This window comes from Aquarana catesbeiana, linkage group LG03 (genome assembly GCF_042186555.1).
Source record: "Aquarana catesbeiana isolate 2022-GZ linkage group LG03, ASM4218655v1, whole genome shotgun sequence".
NCBI classification, from domain to species: Eukaryota; Metazoa; Chordata; class Amphibia; order Anura; family Ranidae; genus Aquarana; species Aquarana catesbeiana.
Window position 1 is genome coordinate 553,552,267 of NC_133326.1, and position 18,580 is coordinate 553,570,846.

An 18,580-nucleotide genomic window follows, 5' to 3' on the forward strand; every position below is an offset into this window, starting at 1 on the left:
TTATAATGTAAAGTGCCCCATGCTAAATAATGTGTCAGTATAACACTTCCAGGTATTACCTCTTGTAGAGTTCACAGTACTCCATCCGACAATGCCTTCATCTGCTTTTCTCTCCAGAAGAATGACACCATCTTTGTTCAGGCATCACCAAGGGTCGCCATCTACTTCCTAGACTGAGATGGCAGCTCAGAGTTGACACACTCATGTAAATCCTGGTATCTGTGCAGTTCTTGTCCGTGTCCACAAATCTCTTACACAGATCAGCCCCTGCTGCAGTCTTTCACCTTGTGATTTGCTACAAAGTTACAATGTTGCAGCCTGATCACTGGGGGAGAAGAGACTGAGGAAATGCTTCTTCCTGCATGCAGCAGACTGATGACATCATCTCCACCTAGGCACAGTCCCTGGACTGGAGCTTTTCTGAAAAATGATCCTGTTGGTGTATAATGTGACACAGGAATTTAACTCTTGCAGACTTGTAAAGTTATTGTCAGGTTCTTACAAGAGGCTACCTAATAAAAAGTCCAAAATTATATTTTTAATTGTTTATTGCTTTCAACACTTTTGTCTGTTTAAGAGGCCAGGCAATCTCTTATTTGTGCCATGACAGAAGGGAGATACTGCCATTTTCAAGCAGCTATCATCAAATTCAAGCAAATGACTGAACCGATCAAGGCAACACAAGGAGGTTGGTCTGCCTTAAAGGGACCCTGTCACCAGACCCTTCATTTCAGCAGCAATATCCTTAGAGGAATAGTTCTTCATTTTAGGCATGGTATTTACCTGTAAGAGCCTTCCTTGTGTAGACATCCAAAAACCCTGAAATTGCTGCTGGGTTCTGCCATCTTGGATGCAGGGTTGCCAATTGTCAGTAAAATCCTAGACTTTTACATCTGTCTGTGAATGTTCCTTATGGACATGCAGACTGCATGTCCATAACGGACATTGACGGAGAGATGTAAAAATGACGTATGTGATGTCAGTAGACCCAACATACTCAGAGGTGTCACTCAAGTGACACTCTGTAGTGTTTCCCTTCGTTCTTTCATCAGCTGCCATGAAAAAAAATTATATAAGGAGGTGAAGGGAGGGGTGAAGGAGCTGGGCCAGTACAGACGTCAGGGCAGGGACAAGGGAGGGGCAGGAGAGGCGGCTGCCCTGGGCACTGGTATCACGTGATTATGGGAAATTTGGGGGATGACAGGGGTAGGATTTGTTCTAGGAGCAGAATCCTTTTTTTTTTCTTGGAGGAGGGATTTGTTCTTGGAGGGGGAATTTGGGGGGTTACAGAAGTAAGATTTATTCTAGGAGGGAGATTTGAGCTGGGAGAGGTAATTTGAGGGTGATAGGAGTGAGATTTCTTCTAGGAGAGGAAATTTGGAGGGGATTTGCCGGGGGGGGGGGGGTGATTTGGGGGAATTTGTGCTAGGGGGATTGTGGGGAGGGGATTTGTTCTTGGAGGGGGAATTTGGGGGGTCACAGAAGTAAGATTTGTTCTAGGAGGGAGATTTGTGCTGGGAGAGGTAATTTGAGGGTGATGGGAGTGAGATTTCTTCTAGGAGAGGAAATTTGGAGGGGATTTGCCAGGGGGGGTGATTTGGGGGGATTTGTACTAGGGGGATTGTGGGGAGGGGATTTGTTCTAAGAGGGGAAATTTGGAGGAGATGTGCCAGTAGGGGTGATTTGGGGGGATTTGTTCTTGGAGGGGGAATTTGGGGGGTCACAGAAGTAAGATTTGTTCTAGGAGGGAGATTTGTGCTAGGAGGGGTAATCTGGGGGTGATGGGAGTAAGATTTCTTCTAGGAGGGGAAATTTGGAGGGGATGTGCCAGTAGGGGTGATTTGGGGGGATTTGTGCTAGAGGGATTGTGGGGAGGGGATTTGTTCTTGGAGGGGAAATTTTGTTGGATCACAGAAGTAAGATTTGTTCTAGGAGGGTGATTTGTGCTGGGAGAGGTAATTTGGGGGCGATGGGAGTAAGATTTCTTCTAGGAGGGGAAATTTGGAGGGGATGTGCCAGGAGGGGTGATTTAGGGGGATTTGTTCTTGGAGGGGGAATTTGGAGGGTGATGGGGGTAAGATTTGCTCTAGGAGGGAACATTTGGGGGGATTTGTTCTAGGAGAGGAAATGTGGGGGGGTGGGGTGCTAAGGGGGATTGGGGGAGGGAAATTGTGCTGGGAGGGGGAATTTTGGGGGCAGCAGGGAGTAAGACTTGTTATAGGATGGGAAATGTGGGGGGGTATGTGCTAGGAGGGGTGGTTTGGGGGGGTTTGTCCTGGGGAATGGGGGAAATAGGATTTGAGCTAGGAGGAGATTTGGAGGAAGGGGTGATTTGGAAAGGGGAGAGGATATGTGATATGAGGGTAGATTTTTTGTGTGGGGTATTTATTCTAGGAGGGGGGATTTGGGAAGAGAGAGGATTTGGGCTGGGAGGGGAGATGGGTGGGGGGCAAAGATTTGTGCCAGGAGGGGGGGGATTTCAGCAGTGGGAATTTGTATTGGGAGGAGGGATAATTTTTGGGCCTGCAAAGGGAATTTATACTTAAGGGGTAAACGGGCAGATTAGTGCTCAATTTTTTTTGGGGGGGGGGGGAGTTTATGCTGACACATAATGCTCATAGGTCTTGGGAGGGGGCGCAATTTGGCATCTTCGTCCTTGGCACTAGGTGACCTTGTCCCAGAACTGCAGACAGTAATTAGACACTCCCAGATAAGGAGAATACTATGACATGGAAGGAGGGAGGAGTGCTGGGGAACTGACTCTTCTTGGAGTAGCCCCACTTTCTAGCCATCACAAAGGCACATTGCAAGTGAATATAAAAATCAATTATGGAAAGGAAAAGCACTGCAAGTAATCATTTAAAATAATTGATTTTTCTGTGCTTTTACCTGCAATGTTTTTTTTTATTGGTGACAGGTTCTCTTTATTTTTTTTTTGCAAAAGATAACATATACAATTGTTAGATACTCCATGTTGTCATTTAATGTTATTCAAAGTTACCTTTCCTTTTCAATTTATTTTATGCAATATGGCAAACTAGAGGTGCTTGGTACACCATTGATGTAGGAAACGCCCCCACAAATGTCATTTCCTGCTTGTGTGATTGGCCCACTGATTTTCTCAGATGTCTGCAATGTGATACAAGTCACCCCCGTAATAAAAATTTAGAGTTTGGCTATATAATCCCCAAGGGTTTAAGTGGTTGTAAAATCTCAAGGTTTTTTACCTTCATACATTCTGTGCATGAAGGTAAAAAAAAACCTTCTCTGTACAGCTCCCCCAATACTTACCTCCGCTCCATCACCATCCAAGGATGTGCACAAGAGCCTCTGCTCTCTGGAGATTCTCCCTCCTCATTAGCTGAGACAGCCATTGGCTCCAGCTGCTGTCAATCACAGCCAGTGAGCTAATGAGGAGCGAGAGGGGGCAGGGCCCAGCTGCAGCTCTGTGTGTGAATGGACATGCAGAGCAGCGGCTCGGGTGCAAGTCTGCTCATGCGCCCCCATAACCAGCTGCTTGCTCTGGGGGTGTTTGGCATGAGGGAGGGACAAGGAGTGCCGGCGGAGGACCTAAGAAGAGGAGGATCGAGGCTGCTTTGTGAAAAAACCATTGCACAGAGCAGGTAAGTATAACATGTTTGTTATTTTTAAAAAAATGCCTTTAATATCACTTTAAATACTTCTAAAGCGATGAAGGCACTGCAGCTTTTCTCATCAGAACACTGAGAGTACACCAGCTGATTATAATGAACCAGTCCCTCCCATTCAGATTCAGTTTGCAAAGAACATGGTGAAACAAACAGCTATTTCTTCAAGGCAACAAAAGGTTGGAATTAATCACCCTGAAGGGATTTTTTTTTAAATTCTCAACAAATGTGGAATTAAACCACACCTCAAGATTTAACCATGAAAGGTGTTGCAGTGCAGCAAAACGGCATCCAATCCTTCTGCAAACCATTATTTGGGTCTCAATGCTGCATTAGAAGTGGGAACAAGCTCAGAGCGTTTTGTGGCTGTGGAATATTAGCTGGCGTGGCTGGTAGGAGGGGCCAGCAGAGTGCTATACATGGCTTCCTGAAAACATGACAGCACCCTTACCTCAGTGCTCCTCTCAAGAGTCCTTAGTCCTGATATAAGCAGTGGGCTGGATCTTGGAAGGAGTTATGCAAATACCACATTTTCTAGATGTGTGGATTTCAGTCTGGAGAAGTGGGTGTTCCTAGGTAGGCTTCATTTGCATGCAGACTACCCTAGGTAACATCCACATAGGGTACTGAGCCTCCCTGATTGAAAGAACCTAAATCCAATTAATAAAAGGGGTGGGCCAGGGATAGTCAGCCTGGGGAGAAAAGGACTAGATGAAACGAATGGGCTTTTCTACACCATATTGTCTCATCTCACATTTGTTTTGCCACAATGCACTATGGTGTGTTGTCATGTGTTGCAGGGTGTTGCCTTACTGCATTGGGGCGCTATTCAAAACGAATGGTACTGCATTGCATCAACACATGTACATGTTAATTCTTAATTGTACCCCAAAGACTCTTGCCAGAGCATGTGTATTTTTGTGAACCAGAATGCATGGCAACACACTATCATGCATTGTGGTGAGCTGCCTTTCTAGAAAAAAAAAAATTACATGCACTTTTTAGTGCATTTGAGATATAGAGAGCCTGTTCTAGTGAATAGGCTGCCCTTACACCAACAAAGTGCTTTGTGTTAAAGGAAATGTAAACCCAACATTTCATATTCCTGATATGTGCCCGCTGGACCATGTACTTGTATAAAAAAACATTGTATCCTGTTCTCTTTGTACTGCTTCCTTTGTGTGAAATCCCTGGTGTTCCTGCCAGTTCCTCTGCTTTCCTCTTAAAAACTGACCACACTAAGCAGAAAAGCACAGCGCATTCAGTTCTCTAGTTATGCTGGGAACCCAGCCTGCTCCCCTCCAATGATCAGACTTGTCCCGATCCCCCCTGCACAGACTTTCACTGGGAAGACCAGTGTACTGCTGCTTCTCCTCCCCCAGCTTTTATGCAGCTGAGAACAGAGAGAATGTGATCACTTATAAAAAAGGTAAAAAAAAAAGTGTTTATAATTTTTATATATATATATATATATATATATATATGTAGAAAGTAAGAGTTTGTGGGACTTTAAGTGTCGGAACGCCATGTCAGGAGAAAACAACAACATGGAAATGAAGAAATAACAGTAAGTCACAAGACTTACACTAAATATGCTGCTATGAGCTATAAAACTTGTGACTATCTATTTGATACAAAATATTTGATATGTATTCTAGATTGTAATAAATAAATCATGTACTGTAACTTAATTTCCATGTTGTTGTTTTCTCCTGACATGGCGTTCCCTCAGTTAAAGTCAAGTCCCACAAACTCTTACTTTCTACCTACCAAATCAGGGATGGAGGTCACCATGTGTTTTATATAGTGTGTGTGTATCAGGTCACGGCCATTTACTATATATATATATATATATATATATATATATATATATATATATATATATATATATGAGAGAGAGAGACAGTATATAGCTATATATATATATATATATATATATATATATATATATATATATATATATATATATATATATATATATATATATATATATATATATACAGTATCTCACAAAAGCGAGTACACCCCTCATAATTTTGTAAATATTTTATTATATCATTTCATGTGACAACACTGAAGAAATGACACTTTGCTACAATGTAAAGTAGTGAGTGTACAGCTTGTATAACAATGTAAATTTGCTGTCCCCTCAAAATAAATCAACACACAGCCATTAATGTCTAAACTGCTGGCAACAAAAGTGCATACACCCCTAAGTGAAAATATCCAAATTGGGCCCAAAGTGTCAATATTTTGTGTGGCCACCATTATTATCCAGCACTGCCTTAATCCTCTTGAGCATGGAGTTCACCAGAGCTTCACAGGTTGCCACTGGAGTTCTCTTCCACTCCTCCATGATGTTAGAGACCTTGCACTCCTGCACCTTCGATTTGAGGATGCCCCACAGATGCTCAATAGGGTTTAGGTCTGGAGACATGTTTGGCCAGTCCATCACCTTTACCCTCAGCTTCTTTAGGAAGGCAGTTGCCATCTTGGAGGTGTGTTTGGGGTCGTTATCATGTTGGAATACTGCCTTGCGACCCAGTCTCCAAAGGGAGGGGATCATGCTCTGCTTCAGTATGTCACAGTACCATGACACTCCCACCACCATGCTTGTACTCTTTGTACTCCTCACCTGGTTGTCGCCACACACGCTTGACACCATCTGAAACAAATAACTTTATCTTGGTCTCATCAGGCCACAGGACATGGTTCCAGTAATCCATGTCCTTAGTCTGCTTGTCTTCAGCAAACCGTTTGCTGGCTTTCTTGTGCATCATCTTTAGAAGAGGCTTCCTTCTGAGACGACAGCCATGCAGACCAATTTGATGCAGTGCGCAGCGTATGGTCTGAGCACTGACAGGCTGACCCCTCATCCCTTCAACCTCTGCAGCAATGCTGGCAGCACTCATACGTCTATTTCCTAAAGACAACCTCTGGATATGACGCTGAGCACATGCACTCAACTTCTTTGGTTGACCATGACGAGGTGTGCTCTGAGTGGAACCTGTCCTGTTAAATCGCTGTTTGGTCTTGGCCACTGTGCTGCAGCTCAGTTTCAGGGTCTTGGCAATCTTCTTATAGCCTAGGTCATCTTTATGTAGAGCAACAATTCTTTTTTTCAGATCCTCAGAGAGTTCTTTGCAATGAATGTTGAACTTCCAGTGACCAGTATGAGAGAGTGAGAGCAATAACACCAAATTTAACACACCTGCTCCCCATTCACACCTGAGACCTTGTAACACTTACGAGTCATATGACACCGGGGAGGTTGTCACTTAGGGGTGTACTCACTTTTGTTGTCAGCGGTTTAGACATTAATGGCTGTGTGTTGAGTTCTTTTGAGGGGACAGCAAATTTACACTGTTATACAAGCTGTACACTCACTACTTTACATTGTAGAAAAGTTTAATTTCTTCTGTGTTGTCACATGAAAAGATATAATAACATTTTTACAAAAATGTGAGGGGTGTACTCACTTTTGTGAGATACTGTATATACAAAAATATTTTGCCTTTCATTTCCATTATAAACTGAATGGGTTGGTTTACAAGGTGAGGGTTTACATACACTTTAATGCATTGAAAAGATGTAAACATAGGCTCCCATTTACTGTAATGACATTTCCAATTTCAGTGAAATTCTATCTACAGTGTTCTGTCTATAGACCTAAGAGAAACAGCAAAATGCAATTACAAGACTACAGAAAGCATGGCAGATGTGATTGACAAATGCCTAATTCCCTTGTGCAAACAGACTATAAATATAAAAATCTTTTTTTTTTCTTTAAAAAGAATAGCACATTGACATGACTGTATATATATCTAAAATAAATAAAAAAAGAATAAGCTGAATATGTAGGAATTTATAGGATGCTTCTGTGGAGGTTCACAGTTTTTCCGCTGCTTCTTTAAAGTAAAAAAAAAAAAAGTAAATGGCTCTATAAATAGAGACAATTTTTCCTTTAATACCAAATGTTTATGAGTATGTGGGTTGTAAATTTGGCCCTCACCACCCTGGGGGGGGGGGGGGGGGGGAGTGAAGGGGATTCAGAACCAGACAGCGCTTTGCTTACTTTGGACACCAAATTTATTACACATTCTGTACAAATTCCACCAGTTGCCACATCTTATACATGCACAAAAGAGAAAAAAAATAATAATGTTCAATTCAATATCAAAAAATAAAATAAAAAAACAAAATAATAACAAAAATTTTTGGCGCGTTCTAGACATTAAAGTGCAACATGAAACGGGACGCCAGCAGCCACAAGGAATAATAATATTAAAAAAAAACACAATAAATATATAATCCAACCAATAAATAAGGGGAAGGGAGGGGCCGCAGGGGGGGCGGCTGTGCAGTATTACAAACGGCGGGGGGAAGACAGCGCATTTGGGGATTCGGGCAGTCTCTGGTTGTTATTTACAGGAAATAAATACATCTTGTAAGTCCAAGTTCAAAGATCTCCGCTGCACTCCCCGCTCTTCTTTTTTTTTTTTTATGGATCTATCTCCTTTTATCATTATGTTCTGTTTCTCTGATAGGTAAGGAGGCTCCAGTTTAATTCTCACTGCGTCCTGTGGACAGAAGGAAAATCAGATTAGATTAAGTATCAGAGCCTTTTAATAATAATATCATCAATTAACGACATCACTAAAGATTCCTAAACATTCATGCCATTCCAACACAGGAAGGATTTAAAAGGTACCAGTATCAAGACTGTCATTACTGAAAATTCTTATTGCTTTCAAGAACCAGCTTGAAGGTCAGTAGCAACTTTTCATCAGCACACTGGTCCAGGCTCAGTAGCTAAAAAAGCACTGAAGCCGTTGGAGTATCATAACAGCCAGGGAGCTAGTATTTTCAGAAATGGCTGCATCCATAAATCCCCCCTACAGAAGCTAAAGTTCTGACTTTGGTGGCCAGTTTTATGCTAGCCGGCTTGGGAGCAACTATGCTTTCCATCAAGTGAACTACCGTCACCTAAAAATCACAGCTTAAAAAGTGCTGAAGCCAGAGGATCATCAGGAAACCTGGAAATTTGTGTTTTCACAAGTAGGGGTCAGCAATAGGCATCTCTATAAAACTTCCCTATAGTGACTATTGACTACAATTCTGAGGCCTGCAGAGAATTTCGGCTTTATGCCGGCAGGCTTGGCAACAGCCATGCCAAAGTTTTACATTTTCCGTCAATGGAATTACCGCTACCGGAAAATCACAAGGGGTTGGGTGTTGCTGAATACAGAACCGCAAATAAAAAAATATATCTGGAATGGATTTTTTGCGACAACCTGAGAGCACTTCCGTTTTATAAAACGCGTAAAGACTACGGCACAGTAAAAAATCTGATATTTTCTGTGTATGTTGTTACATCTGTTTTTTTTGTTTTTTTTTAGGTCAAAGCCCACTTGGATCCCACCCAACCTATGGTGTTGAAAATGTGTTAAACATTAAACAAAATTCACCAAAAAGCCCATAAACAGTTCCCAAGTTCCCATGAAGACACACATCAATCGCGAGTTACATGTAAAAATCATTGTAAAAACAATTGGACAATCCTGGAATTTTGGCTAAGACTAATAGACTTTTTTTTTAGGACTCAAAGCTATCCATTCATCACACATCTAATAAATAAACCATGTGTGCTTTTCTGGAGGCGAAGGAAGCATACAGCACATCCTCCATTATACGTAGAGGATACTTTGTTGCCACTGACACATTGGCTGGAAGGGTGGAGGGGGGGGGAACAGAGAGTCTTCACATCTGCGTTGGGCTGCGTTAAGCTCAGCTGATATATAAATTGTATTAGCCATGGTTTTGGTGGATCTTCGTCCAAAGTGCACTTAAATTTCACCACCTTGCACTAAAATTTGCAGCCCCTTTGGAAAGTAACATAAAAAGTCAGCCCACGCAGAGGGAGAGAGAGACCAAAGATAAATACTGCACTGGGATGAGCTGACTGAACGAGGATCACACCACGTTTGCACAGCTAAGTCATCCTTGCTGAAGTTTTAGGAAAACTGGGGAAACAGGTTAAGGTGTTTCCTGTAGCAACCAATCAAACTGCAGCTCATTAGGGAATAAATCCCAACATTTGGTTGGCTGCTGTGGCCAATGCCCTTTCACTATTTGCTGTAATATATATATATATATATATAGTTTATGAAACACTGGAGCAGCAAGGAGCCAATCAGGAATGAGCTCCAGAGATGCAAGGGGAGCTATTGTGGCAACCAGCTTACTATGAGCCAATGGCAACTGCTAATTTCACTGTCTTCTAAGGAAGTGATTGACTGCAATGAACCACTGATTGCCTTTCAGGGAGATTTACCCACCTAAGTCCTTGGCTCTGCTCTTGCTTCACTTGCTGGAGATGGATGTACCTCTTCCTAAGGGGCTGTCAGCGAGGGGCGGAGCTGGGAACTCACATTAAAGGGTGGAGCAGAAAGATTTCCGCTCATGAGAGCCCTGGTTTCCCTGTTACTGTGAGTTTCCAGCTCCGCCCCTCATTGGGTTGGTGACCCAGCTGGCTCAATTTCAAGTTTCACCCCTTTAAAAAAACAGTGATGTTGGGGAGTTTAAAAAAAAAAAAAAAAACATACTAAAATAAAAAGGCCTCCTTCTGAAGATGCTATTTACCTGGTTGTCTCTGCCATCTTTGTGAGTCACTGATTAAGAAAAGAAGCTGAAATGCCTTTTTTGCATACTTGTTTGAGGACGGTGAATCTACTGGATCAGCATGACAGCCAGGGAAACAGCATTTTCCTTTAAGTAAAACTTTTTAACGGAAAAACAGCCCAATGTTTCATCTTAGAGGTTTATCTACTGACCTGATGCCCAGCTCTTCCCACCACAGTTCTGACCCGGGTGGGTCCTGCAGGCCCTCTAGCGCCGCCCGCTCTTTCCTCTTCCTCTTGTCCTGCTCCTTTCTCTTTCCTGGCTTGCCCTTCTTCTTTTTGCTGGGGACTTTTGGTGGGGGGTCTTTGAAGCTCTGTAATTTGTGGGTCTCCTGAGTCAGCTGGGTTGTCACTCCCTCCTCCTCGCCTGGCAGGCGCAGGGTGTTAAAGTTCTTGACGCTGGGGATGGGACGGGGCAATTCGTCCGGGACTGACCGGATTTCTGCTGTGTTCACCCCTTCTATTAGGTTCTGCAGGAAGATCCTGCGCCGGAGCTCCTGGAGGGATCGTCCTTTGTCATGGAGCAGCTGATGTTCAGAGACCGCCCTCCGTCTGCAGGAGGAAAGAAATTAAATTGTCAGTAGGCGCAGTTAGCCAGTTAATAAAAAGGCAATGCAATATAAAATTTACAGCTACAATAAGAGTCACGATTTGAGATAATATTTCTATGAACACCAGCTTAAAGTTGACCTGCCATTAGTTATATTTTTTCATGATAAGTGCAGCATGCTAAGTAATTTGTAAGTGTAGCACTTCCTGTTATTTACTGCCTCTCATGGAGATCATAGGACTCCCCCTGACAATCCTTCATCTTCTTTTCTCTCCAGCAGGAGGGAGCCATCTTTGTTCAGGCATCATCCAGGCTCAACATCTTTTTCTGGACTGAGATGCCAGCTCATAGATGACACAGTTCTGGTGCCCATGCAGTTCTTTTTTTCACAAGTATCAGACACAGATCAGCTCCCTCTCACCTTGTGATTTGTTACAAAGTTACAATGTAGTCTGCTCACGGGGGAGGGGAGACTAAGGAAATGCTTCCTCCTGCCTGCAGCAGACTGATGCCATTATCTCAGCTTAGGCAGAGTCACAGGACTGGAGCTCAAGGACAACTTTTTAATGATAAACATTGAGGCTTTGGTGAAAAAATGATATTATTACTGTATATTGTGACATGTCAGAAGTTAGTTACTGAACGTTTTACTAGGATCAGTCTATTTTCTAAAAAAGTCTCCTAAATCAAGAGAAAGTTTCCTGCTTGTGGGCGGGCAGAAGGTGGGAACAGGCGTAATTTATTCTACATGTCTAATTTAGGTGGTCGGCTCCTTACAGTGATCCCAGCTTCAGCTACTGGTTGTATTCAGAGGAAATTTTTTTTTTTTTTTTTTAAGTGGGAGTTCTCGTTAGTTCTAGGAAAGTGTAAATGAAGGCGCAGCGGTCGGATCCAGTGAAATGGATGAGAGGAAGTGCAGCGTGTGGTTACACAGGATAATCCAAAGTGTTTTCACATATGAGAGACACATCCTGCTCCGCTGTGAAACCCACGCGAGAGACAGTGCGTCTCCCATGGATGAGACAGGATCCAAGGCCAGAGCTGGCAGGCGCACAGCCACCCTGATCTGCATAGAAAATTATGTCTGACCTCAAAATTACACACAAGCTGTGCAGATCCTCCCACACACATTCACACCATGGCGTGACTTTATAGCAGCATGTATTCATTTCTATGGGGAAATGTGATTAGTTAGCAAGACACCAAAGATCTAGAGGATGGGGAGCCATAGATGGGCAGAGGTGTCAGTGAGATGGTGCAACAACCAATTCTGAGACCTGCTCAAATCTGTTCCACAATTGGGAAGAGTAAGTAGGGTTGTCTCAATGAAAGTCTTGTTGCTTTTCCCCCATAGAAAAGGGAAGGATTATTTATTGACCAATTTGAGAATTTCAGCCTCTGATATACCCAAATAGCTTGTTAGTGAACCAGATTGGTCTTGCTGCTTTCTGATCAGGCTGTGTGTAGGTTGACCATGTGGTTTTATGATCAGGTAGAAGACAGACAATGAACAGCACAGGTTTACATTGATGACTAATAATTAAGTAATACTAATGGAAGGAAGGAAGATATGAAGGAAGGGAGAAAGGAAGGAAGGAAGGAAGGAAGGAAGGAAGGAAGGAAGGAAGGAAGGAAGGAAGGAAGGAAGGAAGGAAGGAAGGAAGGAGGGAAGGAAGGAAGGAAGGAAGGAAGGAAGGAAGGAAGGAAGGAAGGAAGGAAGGAAGGGAGACAGGAAGGAAGGAAGGGAGATAGGAAGGAAGGAAGGGAGATAGGAAGGATGGAAGGGAGATAGGAAGGAAGGGAGATACGAAGGATGGAAGGGAGATAGGAAGGAAGGAAGGGAGATAGGAAGGAAGGGAGATAGGAAGGATGGAAGGGAGATAGGAAGGAAGGAAGGAAGGAAGGAAGGAAGGAAGGAAGGAAGGGAGATAGGAAGGAAGGAAGGAAGGGAGATAGGTAGGAAGGAAGGAAGGGAGATAGGAAGGAAGGAAGATATAAAGGAAGGAAGGGAGATAGGAAGGAAGGAAGGAAGGAAGGAAGGAAGGAAGGAAGGAAGGAAGGAAGGAAGGAAGGAAGGAAGGAAGGAAGGGAGATAGGAAGGTAGGGAGGGAGGAAGGGGTGCGTGAAGGAAAATAAATGAAGGGAGGACATATAAAGGAAGAAAGAAAAGTAGGAAGGGAGAGAGATAGGAAGAAAAGAAGGGAGTAATGAAGGAAGGAATAAAGGAAAGGAGAGAGGGATGAATGAAATAAATAAAGAAAGGAAGTAAGAAAAGTTAGGAAGGAAAGAAAAGGGAAATGAAGGAAGGAAGGGAGGATGGAAAGAACGGAAAAGAAAAGGATAGAGCAGCGAAAGGAAGGAAGGAAGGAAGGAAGGAAATAAGAAAGAAAGGAAGATAGTATATCTGGGATTTCTAATCTCCCTCTTTTCCCCTTCTCTTTCTCTCCCTCTCTCTTTATTTCTCTCCGTCTCCCTATTTATCCCATTCTTCTCTTTCCCTCTCTCTTTTCCTTTCTCTCCCCCTTTCCCCCATCCAGCGCAGACAATGCAGCATTGATGTGTATGATGTGCCCAGGGACATGGCTCACATTAGTGTTAGTGAAAGGTGTAGATTTAATTACACTTCTCTCTTTAGGGCTACATGTGTGCACTTGATTCCTGTCCATTTTACTTCTATCTTTAACTAAAGAATTACTTCAGAATTAATCCTCTGATGTGGGTGGAAACCCGATTCCTCAAAGGACTGCATTTCATATTAAAACTCTGAAAACTCACTGTGCAACCAACGGCAGTGCAGCAGCGGCTTGGATGGGGCCCAAACTGTCCGTTGTACATTATTTGCTGACCTTGGGAAGGCTTCCTGTGACTCCCTTGCACTTAAAAAAAACTACATAAGAAAGGGCCTATAGGAAAATTGTTATGGTCCAAATTCCCAAACCAAATCTTAACGGCAATCTTAGAGCTACACACTGAGGCTACTTTTGTTATCGCTATCTGCAGTCCCAATGCACTTCCATCCCTTGACATGGACTATCATAAATCTGTAAAAGCTGCACCAGAAGTACTGATTCACTGCTGGCATGTGTAAGATAACATCCTGATTGGTGTGATTCTTCTGCAGCTGAACTCAAAAGCTCTTTAAGCCATTTCATGTGAATTTGTTTTGTCTCAATGGTACACAGTGCACTGACATGCACACATATATCTATATATACTGTATGTATATACACTAATGAAGACACAGTCATTCTCTTACACTCTGCCGTTGAGTCCCTGCGTTGGTCTTCCATGTGCGGGGAATGTGCAACTGAGGATGAAAACTGCCAAACTACAATGTGGTAGGAGACTTCGCAACATCTTGAATGCAATTGAGACCTGCAAAGAATGACATCTGTTAAAATATGCAATCATCTGGGTCAAGGCTACAGAAGCGGTGATTCTATCTATCTATCTATCTATCTATCTATCTATCTATCTATCTATCTATCTATCTATCTATCTATCTATCTATCTATCTATCTATCTATCTATCTATCTATCTATATTTATCTACAGTAATATATATATATATATATATATATATATATATATATATATATAAAACATTTTTACTCTTTAATAAATTTAAACTCAATAAAAAGATCACTTCTTCATCAATTAAACAAAATCACAACAAATTAATGTCATAAGATGACTTAGGAGCCAAATCTATTTCCTGTCTTACATCCTCTGCATCCCACATTTTCACTTTCCTGATGTCTAACTAATAGTATACAGCAGATTTTCTCACATTATCTCTAATCTGATATCACAAGACGTCTGAATCATTTACGGCATTCTACAGAAAAAACACTGAAAAGGGACCACAATAATGGGAACGAGAGGCAAAAGAATTGATTCACCAAACAGGTCATTCCCAGAAATTTGGAGTATTCTGTTGCCTCTGGTCAATGGCAGTTTTTTGTTTCTGCCGAATGGATGGATGCCAATTTGTCAGTCTGTGGAGAATGCCACAATTCATGGATTCAGGCAATCAGGAATGGTATTATTCTTATAATTCTCCTTATGAGATCACTCCCCAAGAAAATGAATTGTCTAAGCTGGCCATACGTGAAGCAATTGGATTTTCTGGAAATGAAATGAGACACAATCCCCGCTTCTTTGGACATGTAACTTCAGTAGTTTGCACACCTTCTGCCAGTTGTGTTAATGAACACATATGGTGTTCAGCTTCGCTGCACCGTATGCATTCATCATAATGATTCTAACCTTCCGGAAAGTTTGCACTCAATTTAAAAATTGCTATATACATTCTAATGTTCATGCTCTCACACATTAGGGTAGGACCACGTTTTATAGTGGCACTGCGAGGTGGTGATTTAGTGTCCACATATACTTGCAACTGAGACCTCTACTTTAAAAAATGTTATAATCACATTCTCTCTGTTGGCCAGCAATGCTGGGATTTTTTTTAGCATCCTGTCCACTAGGCTGGATGATTTTGGGAGGATTAGATTTTTTTTCTAAATACACTTCGAATTATTGAAAACTATTTATCAAACAAGAAAAAAAAATGTCAAAAAATTAAATGTAATTCTCCAGTCCAATGGTGATTTTTATGAAGATTTTTTGGGTACTATTAAGAATTCCACAAGATATTTGCTATTGTCCAAAATTCAAACTTGAAAAGATATGCAATTCGAAAAATGATCAGAAAATGCTTTCCTTCTGTTTGCTTTTTGACTAATATCTGAAGAGTTTTCACGACAAATGCCACCTCCCAGAATAATGGTATCTTTCCCACATCTTATGCAATATTGCTGGTTTAGGGATGTATCATAATAAACTCAGGAATTTGTATTTATTCTATATTAAAAAAAAAAAATATATATATATATATATATATATATATAGATAGATAGATAGATAGATAGATAGATAGATAGATAGATAGATAGATAGATATCTATAAAATGTACATATAAAACACATGTAGCAGATGTCTTACCTGTCCAAGTCTTCCAGAATTTTCTCTCTGTTGGATCAGATATTTCAGAACAAAAGGGGAAACCCTGAAATCAGAAAGATTTATAATGTAAATAATGCATCCATCAATATTACCATGATAACAACCACTCTTGTGTTATGCTAGCCTATACGTTACATTATACAATCATGGCGTTTTCTGCCTTCCAGCTGTTGGCAAAGTCGCAGTGTGCCCTGATAATCAGCAGGGCATGCTGTGACTTGTAGTGCTCCAGCAGGCAAAATGTTCTGTGAATTGTTTGCAGCAGTAGATTACTTAATGACAGATGGCTTTGTGTCCAGTGGTGTAACTCAGAACACAGGAACAGTTTTTGTATAAAAATATAAAATCATGCCAGTATTTTTTTTAACTGGCATTAGAGTGGGCACTGTGATTTAGGCAGAGCAGTATAGTTAATGGCCCATAGGGGGTGTCCTTGCAGCATGTTTTTCTTCACGCACTAATCAGAGACATCACTGGGAACAAAGACAAGTTTCATGGAGTAATTTCTTTCGGAGCCTTTGCATGCCAACCTTGTCCTGTCCTGTCTAGGTAGGCATGGAACTTTGGCAAACAGTACCCACTCTTGCCCAACCGTATGGAATCCACTAATCATCAAGCTACATTGGCGCTGCCACCCAGAATAGGGTGCTGTAATTCAAGTCACATCAAAATTGCCATCTTGGCGTAACAGAAATGGACACCTGTGCCAGGGCTTAACAAGACGCGCCAAGTATACTTTCACCCCCAACTGTCCTATTGTACCTTGACAATTGTTTTACAGTACAGATTTTGTCCTCACACCAACCTCAACCTTTACCCCACCAGGCTGTTTTCTTAATTCAGATGACATGCTGATGAAATGTCCTTTGCACAATGCTGTCCGAAAAGCGCAACAGCATTCCTACTAAAATCAGAGAACCATTCCTTACATTCCGCATCCAAATTCTTGAATGGCTCAGAATACTAAGCTTAACGTTACAGTCAAAGAGACGTAAAAAAAAAAAGCTGAAATAATCGCCCAAGTAACCTTAGATCGCCAAAAAATTGAGTTTTGTCCGTGCGGGGGAGGACGGTGAAATATTTCACTAATCTCTGCGTGAAAAAAACAATGATTGTTGGAGTTCGGAAAACTTGTGGGTTTTGGATGCTGGCTGAATGTGGAATGGAATCAGGCTGAGGTTTGTGTGCGTTCTGTGAGACACAGCAATCAGATCTCTCTCTCTGACCCTAAATACACCACATCAGCACCCGAAGTGCGTTTGCTAATGTTTTTATACACATAGGCATTATTACCAGGCATTTAAAGCATGGCTCAATACACTTTGATCAGTGTGGAGTAATAAAAAAAGGCATCGCCACCTAAAAATGACATTTAATTTAAAGGGCAGAGTTGTGATATTTTAATCAGATGTGAATTTGGATAATTGAGATCTGTCTTGCTATAGATCCTTTCTCTTAGATTAAAAAAAAAAAAAATAGAAAATTACCTCCTGCTGTGTATCTCATAGAAAACAAATTTAAAATCAAACTGGGAAAATGGCTTCAGAAAGTACCCAAATGTAGTTACCTGGTTTAAAACTCTCCAACAACTACTAAACATTGAAATATCAGTTTTGGGTGGAGTGACCTTTCGTCCCCTGCTTTAGCCCCAGTGTCTTGTGATACCATAGAAGTAGCTTATTACTGAGACGCATTCAACCAGACGTGGTGACAAAGTCAAAAATGTCAACCAGGCAACAAGTTTTTCAGTCTATGAAACACACCATGCACAGGCAATAGGTTCAATTCACAAAACTAAACACACCAGGATAAAGATTTTTTTTTTTTTTTTTTTATTTGTAAGTGACAGATATTTTCAGTGGAGTCCAAAAAATTATAAAAATGACTGAAAATAAAGATCCATATCCTTCCATTAAAGCTACTTGAGCTGATGACAGTTATGGATATATGTGAAAGTTCTTTTTTTTAAACATTTGTATAAAAAATTAATACAGACAAATAAACATCATTACATTTTCAGAATAACTTTCTGCGAGTTCAAAGTCATAAACCAACTTTTTTTTAGCTTCTATAAAGTTTTACAGCTTTTGGCTAAAAAGTGACATTTTTAAAACATGTCCTATGAGTTTCTGCAGATGGATATAACAATGACATTTTTTTCAGACTGGTATCAAAAAAGTTGCATTAAAGTTTATTTATTGTAATACGTGAAATATAACAAAATGGGGAAAGTTCCCATGCAATCACAATGCATTAGATTTGCAGGTCAACTTACTTTCTGTAGCTCCTGTTGCTTGTGCTCCCCCAGCAGCGCTCAGTCCTGTCTGCAGTCCTGTGTAGTATTCCCAGTGCTGATGTGATGTTGCAGTCCAGTACTCCAGGAAGGAGCTGTGTCCTTTGGCTGAGTGTGGGGAGAACTGAATTCCTTCTCACTGAGCTCTTAATAAAGACAAAACTGTGACATCATAAGCTACATTCCCCTTTTCAACTAAACAGCAGTCATGTTGGTTCATTGATGGTGAAGCATGTGACCCCCCCCCCCCCCCCCCCCCCCTTAACACTCCTCACATCTAGTATACAGTACATAGCCAATGCCAAGAGCAATGGAAGGAGTGTCCTGTGGGCTCACCTGTCACTTTCACACCCCTCCTTGTTAGTTGTCTTTTGGGGTGTC

General features: G+C 41.5%; 1 protein-coding gene across 1 annotated transcript; it reads right to left on the reverse strand.

The window, feature by feature from the left end:
- Positions 1–7,745: 7,745 nt before the first annotated feature.
- PTHLH (parathyroid hormone like hormone) lies at positions 7,746–18,377 on the reverse strand. Its single transcript, XM_073621688.1, has 5 exons — positions 18,182–18,377; positions 15,886–15,949; positions 14,134–14,252; positions 10,481–10,879; positions 7,746–8,227 (listed from the first exon to the last, which is right to left on the reverse strand). The coding sequence occupies exons 3-5, from the start codon at positions 14,232–14,234 to the stop codon at positions 8,218–8,220; spliced, it is 510 nt and encodes a 169-aa protein (XP_073477789.1). The 5' UTR covers positions 14,235–14,252; positions 15,886–15,949; positions 18,182–18,377; the 3' UTR covers positions 7,746–8,217.
- Between the last annotated feature and the right edge of the window lie 203 nt (positions 18,378–18,580).